This window comes from Gouania willdenowi, chromosome 5, assembly GCF_900634775.1.
Source record: "Gouania willdenowi chromosome 5, fGouWil2.1, whole genome shotgun sequence".
Lineage (NCBI taxonomy): Eukaryota > Metazoa > Chordata > Actinopteri > Blenniiformes > Gobiesocidae > Gouania > Gouania willdenowi.
In genome coordinates this window covers 14857680-14881311 of record NC_041048.1, presented here as the reverse complement: position 1 = coordinate 14881311, position 23632 = coordinate 14857680, and the positions used below count along the sequence as shown (strand labels likewise).

Sequence of the window (23632 nt, the reverse complement as noted above, 5' to 3'; positions counted from 1 at the left end):
TTAATGTCAACTGTACATGTCTGTGTAATTGAATAATAATGATAGGAGCTCAGGAATTGGTTCACCTGACACCCACAGCACCATTAAACACGCTTTGTTATGAATCAGAAAAGTTAAAAACAGCAGAAGTTTTTCTCAGGGCACTCGCTCTGAAGATTTTTGCAGTGAAGCTTCTTTACTGCAGTCTGCCTCCTTTTTTTTTTATTCTTTCAGCACATCAGTCACAAAACAAATCACTTTAATGTGAACAGACGCAACCGTTTGCACCGAGCTGTGTAGGTGGAGGAAAAACAACATTAGTGACACAAGAGAGCAGCCGCTGTAGAAAAAGACAAAAAACAAAAGTCATAATTGCATTTGATTCAAAGTTTGAAGAGCTAAGATGTTCATCATGTTTAGGAAAACTCAAAATATTGCTTAGGATGGGTTCTAACAGTGCAAATGTTATGAAATCATTTGTTTCTGATGTTGAAAGAAACCCCTTACCCAGGCCCTTAGTGCATGGACCAGGGGTGGGGTCAATTACATTTTTCAACTGTAATTACCTCTTCAATCATCCATGTTCAATTACAATTATGGTGACTGACATTTTTTCCAATTACAATTATTTTCCCCTAAAAGTCAATTACAATTATGTTCTAAATTGCAAAAGTTCAATTACAATTAATCACAATTACTGAGCCTTTAATAAATAAGCTCATAAAACATAATCTTCCACGTGTTAGCTTTCTGTTATGATAATGGGTCAGTTTTGACACGTCTTAAATGTAAAGTCCTAATTAAAATAAATAAATAAATTAAATGAGCTGTAAAATAAACAAAATGTTTTTGGTCTGAGCCTTTTTTCTGTCAGTATAGCCCTAGATGTATTCATTTTAAATAGTAAAAGGATCCTCAAGAGAAATGAAAGTTTGTAAAATGTATATATAACAATTTTTAATAATTAACTACGTATATGTAAGCCATAGAACTATGACTTGGTTCTCCAGTTTTGCATTAAATTGAACTAATACAGTGCCTGTAGGACGTATGCATTGCTATTAAGAATGTACGATATATTGTCGTTCACAATATATCGTCAAAAACATTCTCACCGGGAAGACCATGTTATCCCACGATAGAAACGATAAATGCCCATGTCGGAAATTAGCAAGGGCCACGGGCCATTTGTCCCTCAATTAGCCAAGAATGCCAATAAAAACCTTGTTTCAGGGGCCAAAATTGCCCACAAGTTTGTTGTCAACGACTTATTATTCTCTGGAGGGGAGCGCTGTTCACGGCAGTGAAGCCTCCACGGTGTGCACTTGTATGGCACACATGTGAAATAAATGTTAGCATAAATGTCACTATTTTTAAATGATATTTCACATGTTAACAGATAGATAGATAGATAGATAGATAGATAGATACTTTATTCATCTCCAAGACAAAGCTGGTACCATTAGACTAATGTAACTATTGAGATTATTACAACAAAACATACTGAATGATTAAATCATCAGCTTGATCTGGTTTAATTATAGGAAATCAGAGAGTTATTTATCAATCATAACTTTATGTAACTCATAAGATAAATGAAACAAGATTCAGCAGCAGTAAAAACACTAATGGAGTTATTTGTGCTTTTTTAGAAAATAATTAAATTTTAAGTGAGGTAATTAATGAATTACATACAATAGCACTAATAGAGTGACCCACATACACTAATATATTCCATAAAATATCAGCTCATGAGCTCTTTGTGTCAGCAGCTATTGTTTATTATACATTATATGTATAATATTTTTTAATGTGTCGAGTGTTGATGTATTCAAATGTATTTGTGTTTGTAATGAACCTGTTTACACTTAAAGTTGGGAATAGTTTTATTTATAGTTTTTTATTTATCGTGATGTTTATCATTATTGTGATAAATACCAGAAATGATCGGAATAATTTTTTTAGTCCATGTATAATTTATTAACGGTATCATTGCAGTCTAAAGAAATCTGACGTCACACACGCCCCTTGAACCAAGCAGCAGCCATGCGCACGTTCCGCACGCAACAGTCACTGTTGAGGTTGGACTGGTGACATCATTACTGTAGAGGTAGGACCAATGTTCCAATGTTCTAAAATGGGTGGGGCTCTCCAGTGATTGGCTCTGGCGTGCACGTGGCTACGGTATGCAGTTATTGGCTAGGTAGAACCAATGTTCTGATGACATAATCACTGTAGAGCTAGGACTGATAACATCATCACTGAGGAGGTGGGGCGTGGGGATGGAGCATCCAAACAAATCCGACGTTGCACACCCTTGAACCAAGCAGCAGCCATGTTGAAACTCTCAGGTCAGTCTGTCACTGAACCGCAAAGATATTTGAGGAACACACACAGACCGACAGAGATCCCTTGCATAGATAGATTGCAAATGTCAAAGTCAATTATCTTAACTCAATAACAATTCAATTCCGATTACAATAGCAACAGATTTTTCCAATTACAATTATTATTATATCATAATTGTACTTATCAATTATGCAATTACAAGTAATTGACCCCAATCCTGAGGTGGACATAAGATAAACTGTGTGGTACAAACTGTATTTAACAATAAACCATAAGGAGAAGCATAATATTATCACTATGAATTGGACAAAGCTTCCTGCATAAGTGCAACCAAGGAACACGGAATCAGGATGAACACTGTTCAATTAGAGGGAGCAGAACTGTACAAGCCATAAGTGACTTCTCAAAAACCAGAGGCTTATACTAGCATCTGTGCGGAGAGGAGTCAAAACATATCTTAATAAGCACTGCACTAAAATGAGGTAACTCTCATAGTTTAAATCAAGGCAGATGGGGATTGAATACCTAAAGATTAGCTGACAGCTAAGAACCATCATTGTAGCCATAGTCTAAATTCAACATCAGAACAGCTTGCCAACAGGTATTAAACCACAGTGAGTTCTAGTGCTAAATCTTACCCAGACGTGTTTTATGTGCAGGTGAACAACCCTGTAAAGTTCAAAGACATCACCTGAACACAAAAATCCAGTCAGACATTTGTGCATTGCTGCGTAACTGTTGCAACAGCATTTCATTGGCTTCTTCGCTTCCCTCTCATAGCCGCCTCTTCAAAGAACATTCACTCTCCATATTCACGTGGCTGTGACTCGTGAGTGCAGAGAGCTGAGCACCGTTTAATGATGCTAAAGACATCGCTTCAAGAACATGTCAGTGTCTGGGGACTGTTTGGAATTACATGACACCATAACTGTGAGGAAGAGAGAAGAGTTACTTTAGTGCTGCTCGTCCACTGTGGACAGAGCTGGAGCTTATCTGCACTGCATCATCATCATTGTCTAAGTCAGTGGTTCCCAAATTGGGGGGGGGGTGTGACATCATTACAGGGGGGCTGGGGGTGGGAAGGGGGGGGGGGGGCACTAGAATGGCCTTGCTGAACCTTGAGCAAGAAAAATAAGAAAAGTTTTTTTCTTTATTAATGTTCTATAAGTGACTTAACATTTTGTTATTTTTATGAGATTTGAAAAAGAGTAGAACTGTTTAAACAAAAATGTAAATTTTTTTTTTACTCATTTAAAAAAAACTAAAAAAAACTATCATGTAGTGCACTGATGAGTTACGCAGCCCAGCTACTAAGAACTTAAGTATCTTTCCCACTGGAAATTCTACCGATGACGTGTTCAGATGATCAGATCATAGAGGTTAGTACTAGTACTAGCAGCTTAAAAAAGACAAAAAACTGAACATAAAAATTTCATGACTTCTAAGCTTTCCTTCACAATTTAACTGCTTATGGTACAAAGTGCTCTATTCTCCCATGCGCATAAGTCCAAAAAGCAGCACAGCTGCGCTGTTTTTGGCTGTGTTCTTTTCTCTCCGACTACTTCACCGGTGTGCGCAGGTCCTTTTCCTCTTACGGGCTTCTAACACTGGAATATGCGCAGCGCCCCGATAAGGTGAAACATTATATTGCACTAGAAATATGGACATAGTTACATTTGAAGCCACACTGACTCAGCAGCACGATTAATTAAAACTCTGACAGATGCAGACTTCTGTCCACGTTGGTCACAGTCATTCAACTATTTTCAAACTATGTCTAACGTAAAGTCACAGTTTGATCCACTACAGAGTGAAACAAGCTGTCATATGAGGATGAGGATGGACCAGAAACTGTTCCCACACATATTTTAATGAGGCTCAGCTCAGGTCGCTTTAAATAATTTATATTTAAAACTGTGTATTATGGAAACCAATAGTTCTGTTTCACTGCAAACATCCTCTGTATTAAAGCAGGACGCTCTGGGTTATTTCCTCATATCTCCAGCACATAATAATAATACATTTTTTTTAAAAGCGCCTTTCAAAACACCCAAGGACACTGTACAGGGCAGTCATTAAAATAAACACAATAAAAACAAGTGCAGCAGAATAAAACAGAGTACAGTATTGGTGTGGTGAATGTGTGTCTAGATGGAGTAGCATTGTCTGAAGAGGTGAGTTTTGAGTTTTGATTTGAAGAGTGGGAGGGAGTCTACGGTACGGAGGTCAGGGGGGAGAGAGTTCCAGAGCTGGGGGGCAGAGTAGCTGAATGCTCTGTGCCCCATGGTGATGAGTTTGGCGGGAGGTACAGAGAGATGGAGAGTGGAGGAAGAGCGGAGTGTGCGGGCAGGGGTGGCGATGTGGATGAGGTCAGATATGTACGGAGGGACCAGGTTATGAAGTGCTTTGAAGGTGATGAGGAGTATTTTGAAGATGATCCTTTGTTTTATGGGAAGCCAGTGAAGTTGTTGTAGAACGGGGATGATGTGGTGAGTGGAGGGGGTCCGTGTGATGATTCGTGCTGCAGAGTTCTGGAGGAGCTGCAGTTTCTGGAGGGATTTGTTGGGGAGGACGAAGAGAAGTGAATTGCAATAATCAATGCGGGAGGTGACGAGGCTGTGGACAAGGATGGCGGTGGTGTGGGGGGTGAGAGAGGGGCGGAGACGAGAAATGTTCCGTAGGTGGAAATAAGCGGACCGGGTGATGCTGTTAATGTGTGAATAGAAGGAAAGTGTACTGTCGAGGATGACACCCAGACTCTTAACCTGAGGGGAAGGAAGGAGAGAAGAGTTGTTAAAGGAAATATGGAAACTGTTGGATTTTGAGAGAGTGGATGAGGTGCCTACAAGAAGGACTTCTGTTTTGGAGCTATTGAGTTTAAGGAAGTTGGAAGAGAACCAAGAATTAATGTCTTGTAAACAGAGGGTAAGGGAGGAAGGAGGAAGAGAAGAAGATGGTTTGGTAGAGAGGTAGAGCTGGTTGTCATCCGCATAGCAGTGGAAATGGATATTGTGTTTATGGAGGATGTGACCGAGTGGGAGAATGTGGATGATGAAGAGGAGGGGCCCCAGGACAGAGCCCTGAGGCACGCCAGCAGGGACAGGGAAAGTGTTGGACTTGTGAGGGTTGAGTTGGATGAATTGTGTACGGCCAGAAAGATAGGAAGTGAACCAAGCGAGGGGGGTGTGAGTGATGCCGATTGAGGAGAGTCTGTCAAGGAGAATGGAGTGAAAAACATCTAACTCGGACAGAAGAGTGCGGTTGATCCTCAGTCACACTGCAATAATCTGATCGATGATCTGATCAAATCAACCTGTTATACTGTTTATGAATGAAGGCGTTTCAAATCAAAAGTGAACTTTATCATTTTCACGGATTTCAATGACATTTACATAAGCCCAAAAAAAAATGACATCACCGCCTCCTTTCCTTCAGCCCGCCTTCATTCACACATACACGCTTTTTGGCTCCTTACACACGGTGGGCGTGTCAGGAGCCTGGACCGGAGAATACGTGTATGAGAGAAACGCGTAACTAAGGCACGTAAAAAAGCGTTTAAGTCCAGACGGGAGAATAGACCCCAAAGAGAGCTACGCAAGATCCAAGGCTGTCAATAATCGTCATATATGACGTTTTTCAACCATCACAGAAAAATGATCACTTGAACACAATGTGGGGTGATAACTAATGATCACAGCAGACTTTAGGTTTGGAAAAAATTACGTGATGAGTATTTTAACTTTGCAGTTTGACCAACATCCCATCCATTAACATTGAGGAGGCAACTTTTATGATTTTATTTAATTTATTTATTAATCTTTCAAACTGAAATCGAGGGGTGTACTGACAAATAAAAGGCTCAGACGCCCACACCAAAAGGACAAACCCTTCTTATAGAAGGAAACCTCACATTATTTGTGTAATTGTACAGAATCTCTTGTTTCCGATGATTACGCCTTTTTTCATGCTCTCAACACATGACTCAAGATCGGCTCTTTTTATTCCCTCATTCTACATTTACGCCTACATAACTGATTTAAGGATGTTAACCCTTGCCCGTTAAACTTTTAATGAACACCATGCATATAAGCAAAGATAAAAATGCAGTTTCATTATGCTGACTCAAAAATCGTGCTGATGAAAGATATTTAAAGAGAACCAATGAAATGTATTCATAGTTCAAATGTTCTGGTCAGTCCAACAATTACTCGTTCCCTGCTTCTGATGCTAATGTTGTCTTGCATGTTAAATTGAAGGACCAGAAGCAGGAGAATGGGCTATATTTCATCACCACAAGAGCATCTGCACTAACTACTAATGCATATTTATATAGACAGAGCACATTTTCTTCAGCAACATGGAGCTTTGGTGCAGGGGGTCGTAAAGGAGCAACGCTCGATGGGAAAGCAATGGATTTACAGTCCCGTGGAGTAAAATGGCTCTAACATTTCTCCTCAGCTTTTCTACTTCCTGCAGGTTCACAAAGGTGACAGCTTCCCAAATCACACCTTGAAAGTTAGTTATGTAGGGTTTTATGTGTGTATTATTTCTAGGGGCTTTATGACTTTCACTGCTCCTTGCTTTTTATGTTCTTCTGCAGATACTCAGTATCTACACAGTTTTTTCTGTAGAAGCCACCAAGGGGACATGAACCCATGATTCCTGCACTTAAAGACAGCGATGCTCATCTTTTTCTGCAGTGACTTATGAAAGAATTGTGAAATGAGTGCAGGTTTTTAGGAAAGAATCTGCACAGCAGGGGGGGAAGGAAAGACAGGAGGAGGAGGAGGTGAAGGAAAGGGACCAGAGGTAGTTGGTGGGCACAGAGAGGCAAATACGCCGAGTCAGCACTTCAGCAGAGGTTTTAGTGACGCAGTAAGAACAGCAGGGACGTGGATGGCACACAGGAAGCTGTGCTCACTGTGTCTGAATGAAGCAGCTTCCCTTTTCCCCACAGCGAAACACACTAATGCAGATGCACACGTGGGTATGTTAGAGTGATTGGGCTCCCATTTGAACAAATGCACAATGCAATGTAAGACGAAAGCCTAACATCTACCATTTGCTAGTTTGCCTGTAGGGAAGGAGGGGTGTTCAGGCACTTCCTGACATTGGCACAAGCACCGAGAGAAAGTCAGCAAGGAACATTTGTTCTCAAACAAAATTATAACATAGACATTAAAATACATAAGATGACAGCTCACACAAAGCATGTTCATTGTATTTGGACATATTTGGGTTTTCCTGACAGATGGACGGACTCCAGAAGCAGAGGACAGGATGGTTGAAGGAAATTAAACCAAACGCAACGAAAAAAATTCAGTGGGTTAACATGCAGACTGAAAAACAAAACCTAATAAATGGCTTAATCTGATAGTAACTTGATTTTTAAATGCATGTAAATGTGTTAGCTCAGCTGGAATTGGACAATCTGTAGCTCGATTAACACACCCAGATGGACAATCAAGCTAATAGTGCTTATGGGCATGCCAGCTCATACATAACACTCTGTGCATGAACCACTTTCTATCGCACGACCATCTTCCAGAAAGAGGAGGATATTGCAAAAGAAGAAGAAAACGCTTATTGTGGATGGGAAACTAATTTCATGCTGCTAACAGCTATAAGAGATAAAATACATGGATGTGCGAGGGTTATCTTCCTCTTTGGGTCAACTTGAAATATGTCAATACGGATCATTTTGTAACGGACAATTAGCGCCACCTTTGAAACTTTTCCTCTGCACGTAAACTCAAAGACCAAAGGTCTTTATTCAACTTGTGAGCTCAGCTTGATAACCATGTCTATGTAAATGCACTGAGTGGCAGATTCACTCAAGGTTTAGGGGTATTAAAATGTGTGCAGACGTCACTCCACACGCTAATAAGCCGTACAAACCGTAGGGAATCAGGAGGGCGCCGCTGCTGCACATTGCAATGCGCCCTCAATCTATTTAGCGCGTTTCCCTCTAATGAATATGTATAGTAGGTGGAGCTCACAAGGGGAGCAAAAAAATGGAAGGTAGACATGCAAATAAATTAATGCAGTGAGCGCAATGCAATTCATCAAATCTGGAACCGTTCGCTGTGATTGTCTTAGCACAGGAAAATAGTACGACTGACAAGCAGGTACAAACACACACAGAGATCCGCTGAGGTGAATGTTTACACAAAACACAGCGGAGATGAAAAAAGGCTCCAGTTAACCTTTCTAGTATAAGAATATAATTCAAGTAAAACAATAGTCAATATTAACATCCACTGAATGAGAAATTAAAAATGTGAGTAAAGTGTGTGTGAGGGAGAGAACAGCCTGAAGCTCGTGGAGTCCGGTACGTGTGAGTCCGCTGTGGTGCAGAGTCAGAGGGTTGCCGTGCGCGGACCTCCATGGATGTCGCTTCAGCTCACTGGAGCTCACTGGAGCTCATGCGTCTTTCTCTCCATGTTTTGACCGTCAAACTCTTGTGTAGGACGATTTCTGTCCAAATCTGACTATTTTTCATGGGCTGATCAAAGCAAACTTACAGGACCTGACGCAGCAGCAACATTACATTAGGGAAGGGAAGTATCATTAGCTTTTAAGGTTGCATTTGTTTATTTAGTTTTCTACATTATTAAATGTTTGTGCAACAGACTGCCTCCAATTTAATTTCCTCAAATGTCATTGTGTGCTTCTGTGCACTCACCTCTCCACATTGAATGAGCAAATTGCTCATTTAAAAAGGGCAATCTCCACCACTTCTGCACTAACCTGAACTCCATCCAGAAAAAGTGCAACCAATCTATTGTTACATGAACTATTGTATGCCTCCATTTAACTCATCAAATAAATCCCACTGTGTATAACTAACATCTGATATATATATATATATATATATATATATATATATATATATATATATATATATATATATATATATATATATATATATATATTTTTTTTTTTTGCCAGCATATCTCACATCCTTGCGTAACTTCAACTTGGAAATTTGCTCCTAAGACCCCAAAATTTCAAGATAAAGATGGAGATAAATACCAGTACATTAAATGTCATTCCTTCCAAACATTTGAGCCAACTTGTAAAGTGAAAAAAAGGCACAACTAATCAAATGGATGAAAATATCCATCCCCATAACAGACAACACAAAGATGAAGTTTAAAAAAATGAAATGTCTTTTTCTTTTTCTTTTTTTTTTTGAGTGTTCTGGGTATTTAATAATGAAAAACTGCTACTTTCGCTTGTGTTTGAGTCACTCCACTGATCTGTCACATTACGTACAGACACATTAAGGATTAAGGCAAACTCTGTGGTCTCTACAAACTGAAGTCTCATCAGTTTATTGATCATTCTGGAGGAACAAATGCTAATGAAGAAACATTTAATCCCTAAAGACTTGAGAGGCTTAAAAATAAATCCATAGGAAAAAAACAGACATCTCAGCTGCCACTTGGTTCTGTGTGCCAAACAAAAGTCTTAAACTTTCACACTATGATTTCTAATAAATATAATAAATAAAAGGTTTTTTTGAGGGGGAGATTTTTGTAACATTTCTAAATGGTCTAAGGCTGCAAATTGACAGTTCTGCTCACTCAGAACTTTATGGAGCAATGAAGTCATTCTTTTTACTCTGGGAAGTGTGTTTCTTTAGTGCTTTTGAGAAAGCTTGCAGAAAAAGTTATACTAATACCATAAATAGGAGCATTCTGGGTGGAAGAGTTGAAGACAGCTTGTAGAAGACACATCTCAAAAATACTGCAATGCTCTACATAACCTTTCAAAGATCACTTATTCTGTAAGGAACGTCGGGAATTCAAGCTACTTGCCATATGGCAAGTTACTATTTTGTTTCTTAAACTGAACAACCAGCATATGTCACTGATGAAAATGTTTAACTCCATTTTATGGTTAGATGTTGTTGCCTGCTTTCAGTATGTTTATGTGCATGTTGTGTGATCTATTTTATGTGGATAACTTTGGTGCACAGGACCCCTGCTCAGAATCTGTACATTTTCTTTATAATTTAATTGATCGTATTGATAACTTGCTGTTGATTATAAAACACATTGTGTTACCCCATGCATGAAATGTACTCTATAAATGAAGTTTGATTTTGAAATGTGGGATTTAAAAAGAAAAAAAAAAAAAAAACACAAACATGGGGAGAACATACAAACTCTACAAAGAAAGGTCCCCGGTCAAACCCTGAGGGCCAGGTCATTCTTGCTTTCCAGTATACATTCATTCAATGAAATAAGAAACTTTGATTAACTAATGCTGTATGATGTCACTTCTCATTATGTTGTTATTAACATTCAATATTTGCATGTTTCCTGTGCATCTAACCTTCGGTGCAGCAGAAAAATACAATCAAACAAGGTAAAGAAGATTTTCTTGCTCTAAGTAATGTTTCAATTCCAATCAGGATGGAGCATCAGGGAGCAGAAACGCCAATGTGGTTGGAAACATTGGCCAGGAGCCAACACCTTGACCTCCATCAGCGGGCTCTGTTCCTCTGCAAATCTACCCTGTGGACCTCACCACTTCCTAACAATGTCCTCACATCACTTTGGCCCAGTGGAGCAGAAAGGTGACTGAAACCTCTCTCTGTGTGTGTGTGTGTGTGTGTGTGTGTGTGTGTGTGTGCGTGTGTGTGTGTGTGCATGTGTGTGTGTGTGTGTGTGTGTGAGGGAGTTCTTGGAAAAAAGTGACGAGCCTGAGCTTGCAAAGATTTCTGCAGGCTCAGTAAAAGCTGCTCTGAAACATTTTGTTACTACTCGAGTTTGAAGGCAAAAAGTGGGACAAAATGTTAGCAAAATTAAGAGGATGCGGAGGCTTAGACATGTGTTGAATAATTCATTTCCTTTTCTGAGGCAACTTGGCATTTACTAAGTTTGGAACAGCACGTGGAAAAATGTTGTAATAGCAAAATCACAGACAGCTACAGTTTTGCTTAACAAATGGCTACAGATTAAAAGATACACACTTTTCTGCAGACGGACAGACAAAGCTGTTCGATCAACATCTCAAATTACCATCAGTTAAATATCATAACATTACTGTCTCAATAGATTTAAGGTACTCATGTAAGTGTAAAAAGTGAGTAGAAATGCAATGAAGGTTTAACTAGGACGAAATATTGTCTAAAATATCTTTGAACCAAGTGAAAATGCACATTTCGTAATATAATGACATGTGCATAAAATCCTTTTGGACAGCAGGGCTCAAAATGTTGAGGCAGTAGCAGTCACACAAAAAAAAGACATAATGGAAAAAGACTTAAAAAAAAAAAAAAAAAAAGAATATATAATATTTCTTATAAGTTCCACCTGAAAAGAAGTGAAATTCTGCTTTTGATCTTGATGATAAATACTTTTAAGTTCTGGTAGTTATTTATTAACACTTTGCTGCTACATGAGAGACTGCCAGAGGGAATTTCATTGTATTTTTTACTATGCAGTGATAATAAAGCTAATCTAATTTACTATTATACAGTGTTTTTCTTCATATTCAACAAATATCATGCTGCATAAATAATTCTCTATTAATAAATGTTTGCTGCAGCTCGTCTACATTGGTAGAACCAAAGGACTGTTTGAAGAGTAAATGGTGAGTCGCCTAAAATGAAAAAATATTGAGATGATGCAAAAAATGTAATCCGGAATAGAAATGTAGTGAAAGGACAAACTACAACAACATCTATTCTGTAATCAAAATACTCACTTGTGAATAAAATTACTTCCTCGTAAAATATACACAATACAGGTATGTGACAACTATGCAGTTAGTAAAAGTAGACGAGTTCCATCTCTGCTCATAGGATGACACTCCAAAGCGTGCACTAATATTAAAAACTAAATGTGTTAAATTCTAATAAATTGTATTTAATAATCAACACCAGAGTCAAACATTACGTTCTCCTGAGATTGAATCCAGGGACAATATAAACGTGTGCCTATCACCAACTGAGGAGTTTATAATGTATATTTTTACACTATAGTTACTGTATTCTTATATGGTTGAACTGGTTTACCATGAACGCTTTAGACATTTGAATACTTAACATAGTGAATTTTGAACTTGCTTAGCAACTACTTAGCTTCAACACATCTCCCGCATCGCTTTTTAATATCACAGTGCCTTCATGATACACTTGAGCCTGGTGCACATTTCATGGCCAACCATCGGTGCATATTTCTATTCAAGTCGAAAGCTTTTGTAGGGTTTTCTTTACACACATAAATTGTGAGATACAGACACTTGTGTGAACAGAAATGAGACACTACAGATCTGCAGCACTCCGTTTATGCTCTTTCCACAACCTACACTATTCTATCTGCCTGAATATTGATCAGAGCGCTGCCACTCTTCAACAGTAACATACGATCTTAACGCAGTACAAATCCAACTAATATGTCAAAACAAAGGTAAACATTAACTATAACAATATTTCACTTGTGTGTAAATCCAGCAGATAATATCTTCCTGCACACATGTTAAGATGCATGTTTGAAACTAAACTGTAGAAGGAATGATTCATTTCCATTACTGGATCCCCAATGTGCAGTCTGCCAAAAACCCATCTGGATTTGAATCACCAATCAGATACTTCTCTCCTCAGGTGATAATGAAAAGAAACATAACGCATATACTGAAAAAAGTGATGAAAAGGTCCTTGCATAGATCCAATCTAAAAACAGGTTTATTTCAAAATCCCCTCAGGTTTTTCCTGATTATCCTTCCAAACACGGTGTGTGATGTGTCATTTACATCAGCCGAGGCATCAAAGGAACAGACTAAGTTCTCACAGCAAAGCTCTATACAGAAGAAAGTCCTCTACAGACGAGGCAGGACACTTTCATTTTTCACATTTGTCAGTGTGATTTTCTTTCTCACCTTTATGCTAATATATGTTCTGATCATGTGCATTACATAATAAGATATCACTGGAGTGTGCTTTATTTGCAGCACTCTCAGGGTTGTGAAAAATGTGATGACGTGCTGGAAAATCTTCACAAATTCAGCTGTCAGTTACTTAGACGTGAGGCTGAAAGAGTTCCTTTGATAACGTCCCACTTCACTAAATGGTAATTACATGTATTTAACCAAAGAACTCTCACAGAATTCTGGCCTGATTTCCAGGATGATGGATTATTTTTGTACCTATTACATCGCAAAAGTTTAGGCTTTCATTTTTTATCAGTTGTAGTTATTTTCTTTACTTGATCACCTCAGGGCTGCATCCTCTGCCCACTGTTGTTTGTGTTATAAACAAGGACAGATGCCAAATTTAAAACTGCTGGGGCCGATAACTAGCAATTTTTAAAACTCTACTTTTATTTCATCCACTACTGATGCCAATGTGCCCCAAAACATCTGGTGCTTTCACAGATTGAAAGTTGTGACAAAAAAATGGCAGGTGTTGATGGATACAGCAGAAATGTATTGTCACAGAGAACATGATAAACAAAACATCACATTGTTTGGTGAAGAAAAACTAAAAACACAGTAAAAATAAAGATTTAAAAAAATGTAGTTAAAGAAACTTTTCATCTACAGGATTCCCAATCCCACAATGCTTTGCACAGAACTTTTCCAGAATTCAAGTCACGTGATGGAGTCAAAAACAATCTTGCAGACTACTTTAACCTTCGTCATTTGTTTAGAAGTGAATTATCCCAATTTCTTTATTTATTGATCTGTGAGGTCTGTTAGTTAAAATGGTAAATGTGTTACTTAATATCTGTTACCTCCAGCAACTTTAAAATCACACAGTGGTGTTACATTACTAAATCAAATAAATGGCTTAATCCAATAGTAACTGTAGTTTTAAAAGGATATAAACAGGTTACCACCACGTGAGTAACTGGCGGGTGAGAAGCAGAAGATGCACTTATGGACAAACAAGTAAAACTATTTCACTAAAAAAGACTTAGATCTGTTGTTATCCTGCGCTTTGGTTCACGCAGAACTACGTCATAATGCAGTGTTGTGTAAAGGATTTAGTTTGTCAACAGTTGGGTTTTCTCTCCTGCACATAAACTAAGACAAGACAAGAGGTACTTAATCGATTTGTGAGCATAGCTCGATAGCTGTGAGCATGTAAACACACTGAGTGATGGACTTCCTGTGACTATGGACTACCAGGTCATTGATGTGCTGCAGGACTTCAAATGTCGAGGAATTTTTATGGCCCCACTTTTATGAAAATGTTGCATTTATTGTTTTTTTCACCTTATTGACATTTTCTTTATTCTGCTGGCATTCAGTAACAAGTGTCCAAAGTAGCAAGTATACCCAATAACAACCCCCATCACATGTACAACAACTGATCACTGTAAAGTACACAGGGTGGACTGCTGCCAACCCAAATCATCCTCAGTGGGCGGAGTTAATGCTGGTGCTGATGTTGGAGAACCAACACATACAAAAATGTATGCTGTATGGGATTTGTCAGTCCTGCTGGTTGTAAATCAATTTGCCACTCGGGGGGAAACACATAACCTTGAACCTTGAGATTACCTCGGCCAAGGAGGTAAGGTAATATATTCACTGGCAGTTGTTCATTTCTTTTTGTCTTTTACCAGGATTACATCAAAAGTACTAAACAGATTTTGACAAATATCTTAACAAAAAACAGACCTGAGGCCATGGAAGATTCCATTAAAGTTTAAAGGGGAGGATCAGTATCAATAAAACTGATTCTGGGTCTGTTTCAAAAATGAAAAAATCTGTCCATCATTGGTGAAAATTCATGAATACATATCTCAGTTTGTAATTTAGAGATCTTTATTCATTTATTTTTTTAAAGTTTTTCTTGTCTGCCTATGCTATCGAAAGTAAACATTACATGTAGTGCAATCTTTTTGCGACAGATATGTATGTTTTATTATTGCAAGTGTTACACCTTGGTGAGGGAAAAAGGAACAGGGAAGAGGAACTTAGGGTGGGACATTAGAAGGAGTGATGGAAACTAAGCTTATTGTGGTTGTACTAAAAGTATAATGTGATGCTACTATTGTGCATGTTGCACTGTGGGGTGAAATCTACTCAACCAGTCTGGTGACAAATGTGGAGAGATTGAAGAAGGTGACGCAAAATCCGCATTAAGTATAATGATGGCGACTGTGAACAGCAAGAGGCCACCACCCCGAGGGTCGAACCACACCCCCAGACGCCCCAGAGACCCTAGACCGAGAAGCGGCACCCTCCCACACACACTTGAACAAGGCCCAGAAATCAATGCCACCACCCCAACTCCTACTGCATCATTATTAATGGAATTAGAAAATTCTTCCATGGCTTTAAAGTGTGAATGATCAGGATCACTGAGGGGGTTTAAGGACACCAGACTAGTGATGAATAAAGTGACACTTGGTCAGCATCCTACAGCTGCCTTTGTTATAAATGCTATAAATGATGATATATTTAAAGTGCATAATAGTCACAATGTCACCAATTGAATTAAATAGCTGAAACGTTTCTACAGGAGTTTGTTTACCAAGTCTCTCAGGGGTCATTATTAGGATTTAGATTAAAATTAGTTGAAGACTGTAGAGGAAAAAAAAAATTAAAAAAAAAATCAGTGAATCAAGTGAAACCCAACTTCCTATAAAAAGATACAACACATTCTAACAGAACTTCAAGCATAAATGAGCCACAGTTCTTTGTAACCTCCTTCAAATACGCAAACAGAATAATCCAAATCGCTCTGTGGGAACTTCCCTCAAATGCTAACATCAGCATCCAACGGATGATTAGGACTATAGGGAGCACTGAAGCACTTTTTGTTCGTTGCATTAGCAGCACATAATACCAACACTTGACATCCTCAGTAACTAAAGTGACTCTTTTCCTGCTGATTTCCTCTTTTAGCAGAAAAACTAACATTTTACTGAAACACCTTCAGCTCCATTAAAGCACAACAGGAGCGGAGGTTAGAGTGTTGGATGGGATGCTGATGCTGAGGGTGGAGATCAGTTACGCTGACATGTGGAACATGCAGCTCTGTATTAAATGAGCAGACAGACTGGAGGAGGGATGGAGGGAAGCGACTCACTTGCTTGCAGGAGCTGCCCCTGGCGTCCAAACACCTGGGAGAAGGTGGCGTGGCTGCAGGTGAGGGTGTCCTCCATGATTGTCCCACTGGCACCGGCTGAGGGAGCGCAGAGAGAGATGAGGAAGGTCAGCCACACTGCGGCAGGAGACGGGTGGAAGAAGAAAGATGAAGAGAATGGATTGAGAGAGTAAGAGAGAGAGAGAGAGAGAGAGAGAGAGCGGAGTTGTTGAAGCTGCTGTGACGTCTGTTTTGGTCTCGTCCAGCTGATGAAAAGCCAAACGCAGCTCCTCAGCACTCACTGCTCACGCAGATGATTGGGGGGGGGGGGGTGCCCACCCGCCTGCTTATCAGCATGTATGAGACTGAGCAGGAGGGAAAGTTCTCAGAGGATGTGAGAGCATTTCTCGGTGCCAGTGTTGATAGCAGAGCCATGATGCTCTGATCTCGCTGACGACTCCTCTGCAGCTCCTCAAGCCTTCGGAGAGAGAAGGAGAGGAGGAGAGAGAAGAGTGTAGAGCGTTAAAAGAAGGTATAGAAGTCAATCCTCACTGTCCTCTTCCTGTCCTCTGGGGACAGGACAGCACTGTTGTATTATGTCTCTTCTTCTTTGCTCCTTCCACCTCCTCCTCTCACACGCTGAGCATCAGCAGTGTAGTTTCTCTGCTCTCACATCTCTCGCTCACTCCAGCCCAACCCATGCAAATCCCCTCCATCGATCTCAAAGCTCGGCCCGACTGCTGAGAAGCAGATTCACGCAAACTCCACCGTGCTTCATCTTTCCACACTGCTTTGAAGGAGGGGGGGTTAAAAAAAAAAAAAAAAGGGTAGAAGTAGAGGAGGCTTTATAGAATGTGAAAAGTATAGCGCTGCTGCAGCTGGTAGTTTCCAGAGGCTTCATCTTAAAAATGGATCACAAGAAAAAAGAATAAAACTGCTGAGTATGAAGCAAAATTCTGCATTCGTGTGATTTTAATAAAATCTGAGCAGTTTTCTAACAGCTGTGATGAAGCAGGGGAAGATTAAAGTTATAGAGCCAAACACTGGTGTTCAGACAACGCAGAGAAGATGCTGCAGTTAAAAATACATTTACTGGACACCACGGGATCCACACGTTACAACATCTGAAATTACCCAGTTGAGGCCTCAGAGGCACCAATGAATTGGTTTAAGTCTGCAGCAGTTGGCAGGAAACCTGAACCACAGTGACACAGAAACTGTAACTTCATCAAACACTCTGTGACCCTTCTGCCACCAAATGGTTTAGTGACGCACTTTCTATATATATATATATATATATATATATATATATATAAAACTTGTGATTTGATGAAGTGGAAAAAACTATATTAGGACTACTTCTTAATAATATTTTACCATCTGTAAAAAAAAACTGAGAATGAAATACACAAATTAACCAGAAAATAGTAGACATTTTCTATATACTTTGAAATCAAGTCTTCTGGAAGACTGTCCAGTGAATTTTAAAGGATTATTTCTATATTTCTTAATATGTGTCTGATAGACCCTGAAACTCTACATGTTCACATGGGTGATTTATAGCCAATACACATTCTGTACCAGTCTCCTTTTGGAGCAAGGAGTCCAGTCATGGAATATATACAAAACAGATAGAGATGCAGAGAGAAGAGCGAGACACAGGAACACAGACTTCTTCTGTCTTTCTTCTACCTGTGTGTAGGCTTAGGCTACGTTTACACTGCAGGGCTTAATGCTTACATTTTTTTTGCCCCATGCGATCTCTATCTGGTCTTTTTATGGCAGTACTCTGAATGACCCGAATCCTATTTTTTCAAATGCGACCCAGGTCACTTAGATGTGTAGTATTAAATCTGATACGTATCCAATCTTTTGCCATGTGACTGCAGTGTGAACGGCCAGGTCGCATTTATCCATGAGCGCGTTTGATACGTTGACGTCATTATTAACAGCTGGAGCTGTGACCGCAGCATCGCTGCAGGCTGTCCTCTGATCACCATGGCTTTAAGCGTCCACTGTTACAATACAATTCCTTTTCTGCATGAGAACACGGATAATCCTTATGTTTGATATGTGGATTATTTAAATAGATCCACTGTCTCTTGCGTGCACTGCGCACCTGCGTGTGTTTGACAAGCACTGATCTGTGTGGTTGACATTAACTGTTGTTTATTAATAAAAGCAGGCTTGCCACTAAAAACAAACAAATATGTAATTCGTATGAGGAAAAATTAGGTTTTAATTGTCAGTTTCAGGTCGGACACGGATATAAATACCTAATGTCTGTCGGACCTGTTGGTTTCGGTTTTGTTCTGTCGGGTTCGGGTCAAAGCTTGAAGGTTCATACCAAACCATACAATGTGGTGTGCCACAGGGTTCAATTTTAGGGCCAAAACTGTTCATTCTATACATAAACGACATTTTCAAAGTCTCACATAGCCTCAAACTAACGTTGTTTGCAGATGACACAACCATTCTATGCACAGGCAAAGACATTAAAACTCTAATAGAGTCAACAAATGAAGAACTATCAAAAATTAAAACTTGGTTAGATGTAAATAAATTAGCCCTAAACGTCAGTAAAACAAAATTCATTAATGGAAAGAGAAAAAAAACAGGAGATATAAGACTGAAACTAAACATGGAAATAATAGAAGTAAAAGAATATAGGGTACTAGGAGTTTGGATGGACGACAAGCTGACCTGGACAAAACACATACAAATAGTTAAAAACAAAGTTGCCAAAAGCAGTTACATCCTATGGAAGCTTCAACAAATCCTACATACCAAATCACTTAAAACAATCTATTCTTCACTCATAGCATCGCACTTAAATTACTGCTCCGAAATATGGGGTAATAACTACAAAACGTATCTTGAACCACTATTTAAACTACAAAAAAAAGCTATAAGAATTTTACATAAAGTACCACACAACACACACACAAACGAATTATTTGAGAACGCAAAATACCTAAAACTGCAAGAAATAATACAATACAACACACAAATACACGCATTTAGGGCTTCATCAAAAAAAATTACCACATCGAATACAAAAACGTTTCACATACAATCAAAATCCCTATGAATTCAGACATAATAATGTGTTTAGACCAAACAGGGTCAAATCAAACGTTGGCAAACATAGTACTGTGCATAGAGCCATGAACCTCTGGAACAGCCTTGACGAAGAGACACAACAGTCAGATAATCTGAAACAATTTAAGGACAAAACGAGGAGTACATTTTTACACACATACAGATCTCAAGTCAACTCTTCATTGAACTCTACAGCGACGACATGGAACTCATTAACTGGTCATTGAGCGCCATTGACAAAATTTTCTCAACGAGGCAATTGCTTCAGCACGAAATACCGTGTCCAAAAGGACACATACCCAAGTGGATATGTCATGGATGCACGAGAGAGAAGCCAGATGCTCTGTCTCTCCCAGCTGACAGTGGAAGATGTGGAGGACATCTATCTGCTAGGAGTCATGATCTTTGGCCTGCTAATGATGGGGGTATGTGTATGTGCATGTGCCTTCCGGATGGATCGTAAGCTGAGGCGACTTTCAGAGGATATGAAGGTACTCCGAAAGAAGAAGAACTTTTCGTTTGGAGAGTTGGAGGAACGTAAACAACGACTGGAAAAGAAAGCCCGAGGAGATACGGAGAAAAAGGACAGTGAAGAGGAGTAACAACAGGAACAATGACTGCAGACGAGAACACATCACATAAAAAAGGACAAAAAAAAAAAAAAAGGGAAGAAACGAGGTTGGATGTAAAATTATCTGTGTTCAAATCAGGGGACGGATCTGGATAAGCATAATGCTTTTTTCCGTCGCCCTTCCGGCATGAAAAAGGACAAAAAAAAAAAAAAAAAACAATGATGTGATTTTGCTCTGAATGTCAAATGAATTTCTGTGAATGCAACCATGTCGGAAATGAACTGAATAAATAAATAAATAAATAAATATCATAAATGGTCTGTGTTTAAAAGCAATCGGCTTGGAACTGTTCAATTAAAAAATCTGGGAAGAAGTTAGAAAAACCTTACAGAATATCATCTGCAGGCTTTTACATTCATACATTATTTCCTTCCTCAAAACTCAAAGCAGATAGAGAGGAGTGGCATTGAACATTTGGTACAATAAATCAAGGCAACATAAGTAGCGTGTCCCACCTAAGGACATCAAGATAATGCATGGCATAGAAAGTAGATCTATAATAGAACTGAACCTCAACCAGTAATCTTACATGATCAACTGCACCTCCTCAGCTCTGCCACAAGGGGGTAGTAAAGACCCCAGAAACTCAGACCACAGAGCTGAAAGGACAAACGTTTTGATAAAAAAAATTAAATATTGACTGTGAGAGGTTTTTAAAGATAGCTAAAGAGCTACATTTCTATCAGGCAAAGCAGAGCAAACATTTGCCAGTCAATCAGAGGAAAGCAGAGCACATCTGTTAGGAAAAAGGAAAATGATTTTGTTTTTTTTCCACATTTTACATTGCAACACCCCCACCTCCAGAAAAAAATAACTAAATATATACATAATAAACAAATATGTGCATGTAATCTTCAACTCAAGGATGAAATTGGTCATCAACTAATATTATTGATAACCAACCACCGTGAATTTTATTTTATTTTGAGTTGCACGTATTATAATTTTTTGTAAATTGGTAACTTCTCTCACGCCTGCATCGCTCTTGCTCTTAACTCAGTGTGAAAACGATGTGTGCAGATCACTGAGTTACCTTGAAGTGCTTAAAAAAGGAGTGGTTTCTGCAACTTTCTGGCTATCAATGCTTTTTGCAATACTTTATATGCAGAGTATGCACTATATGTTAGTGCAGATTATTTTAAAATCAAACTCACCATGGCTTACCTCACCAGTGGCCCATTTTACATGGTTTATGTAACATTTTGTTAATATCAGAACAGAAAATGAACCTTACTATATCTTCTTATTTAGTCTTAATTACATTAAGATAATATCTATTGGCTTTTTATCAGTGTCCATTTTAGACTATTCTAGTGTAAGTACTGTTAATATCTATTATCAATTGTTTTCCCTTCCACAGAGAGTTGGAATTATTACCCATTTGTTTTCCAAACCAGTGAAGTATTCAGTGCAGGATTTTGAAAATGACTTTTTTGACTTATTTTTCTTAGACAAGTTTTCTGCTGCCAACAGTAGATCCTGCTCCAACATAATTGTCATACACAAAGTCAGTGTATTATTAAATGATGGCCTGAATAGGTTTGTTAAAGCACTTATTACCAGTTACATGAATGTGATCTGTGGGTGTCATGAGCTACACGTGTTAATTTGAGATCCTTGTAACAGTAGATTAACAGTGATTTAGTTTAACTTTATTAATTCAGATTATAAATGTAGTTGTTAATGTACACAGTCCTATCTTCAGCTTTTAATACAAATTCAACTTTTATAGAACTATCTCTCACTAACCGTGAGGTGGAATTGGTGTTTTTATCAAAGGTAACGGACGTCGTTGAACATCAGAGCACAAAAGTTTTGTTTGGGTTTTTTTTTTTAATCTTTTAAGTTGACAAGAACTTCAACAAAACCCTTAAAATGAGCAAAACAACAACCTGTAGCTTTAAGAAATCCTGAGTGTGAAAGTTAAATTAAACACTACTATTTCACAAACATGGAGAAAGCTCCAGATGCTGCTACACTTTCACGTCTCGGAGCTCAACGCCCAGCAGAATAAATCTTGGTTTTCTGTCTTCATCAACTTTTATTTTATTCTGTTTGAAAGGAAATCCTAGCAGGGAGCGTTAAGAAAAAGCAGTGCGCTGTTGACTTGTGTGTGAACTCCACCTGTCACTGCCACGATCTAGACTAATGCCACACTCATCAAAATCTCAGCCCCATCTAGTACATTTGTTTCCAGTACTTTAGTTGAGTATTATTTTGGGAGGATATTTTCTTACTTACACTCTCCACTACCTTTGAAAAACATTCATAAGCTTATGGTTTTTTTTTCATCGCTTCAGTTAGAGCTGGCAAAAAAAATCGCTTGAATCGATTAATCAATTTGTTAGATAAAATTTTTTATTTTGCAATTCAAGTTTTAATTTTTTTTTTTATTTTCCCCACCACAGTTTTTTTGGGCCTTTTTTGCGTTCCGATGTGAGCCAGCCCCTCTTTGTTTACCCTTTGAGTAGGCTATGTTGTGCCACTGCATGTTTAATTTTTTATTCACACAATGCTGAGATGCTAAGGGAAGAGTTTATTTTTTTATTTTAATGTTATACGTTATAAAATATGTAGTTATCTGATTTTTTAATCAGAAAATTGAAGCTACTGTGAAGTTGCTGTTACAATTTTGCTTAAACCTGGGTAAAGCTTGAAACTGTTAAATGACAGAGCCTCATTACTTTGTTATTTTGGGATTGTTCTATGCATTTTAACTCTTGAGGACAATCGACAGCAATAAAGTTGCACTTTTGAACAATATATCTGATGACTGCAGTCATTTTTTAAGTGCATTAAAAAAAAAAAAAAATCGAAAATTTTTCTTTTAAAAAAAGATTTTTTTTTTTTTTGTAGGCAAAATCGCCCAGCTCTAGCTTTAGTTCTGATATTATAAGTTCCTCTTGATCCTCATACGGGTTGTTCTTGGTTCTACCAAACCTTTAATACATTCATCCATTTCAAAACCACCAGTCCATCACAGCCAAAAATCATTTTTGAAAAGAATACATTTCAGTAAAATAACAGTATTTCTTTTTTGAGAATAGAGATAATAAAAACAGATAGTAAAAGAAAGGTTAATGGGGAAAAGTTGCTAAGAAATACTTCTTGACTGCTGGAATTTTAAAGGATGCTGTGGTTGTTTTTTTCCAAGTCTGTTTAATCACACCCTCATGCAATTACTCTATTAATGAATTTGTCATTTAACCTAGGGCTGGGCGATATGGACCAAAATGTATAGCTTGATATTTCTTTCTCATAATGGCAAATATAAATCTCAGTATTTTTAACTCAAAGTCTTACCAGAAAGACAATTATAGGTTAAATTTGCTGGGAAAAAAATGAGAAAAATGCCACAACAGCTGCACAATATGAGTCACTTTTGGCTTTTTCTCCTAAAAGGGACAGCACGTGTGAGTGAGTTCTGTAGTGTGGCTTGTTTAGGGGACGGTCTGGGTTAGGACACACTCAGCACTCCATCTAACTGCGCTTTTCATGCTGTTCTGAGAAGCAGCGA

At 38.5% G+C, this 23632-nt stretch overlaps 1 protein-coding gene across 2 annotated transcripts in view; it reads right to left on the bottom strand.

Moving 5' to 3' along the window:
- The window catches only part of kaznb (kazrin, periplakin interacting protein b), a 108160-nt gene extending 91364 nt beyond the window's left edge, over positions 1-16796 (bottom strand). Inside the window, exon 1 of one of the 2 annotated variants that reach the window (XM_028446419.1) lies at positions 16385-16796. In XM_028446419.1, coding sequence (XP_028302220.1) covers positions 16385-16460 — 76 coding nt within the window. In that variant the 5' untranslated portion in view covers positions 16461-16796. The remainder of the gene's footprint in view (positions 1-16384) is intronic. The other variant, XM_028446420.1, reaches the window with a different exon arrangement.
- Between the last annotated feature and the right edge of the window lie 6836 nt (positions 16797-23632).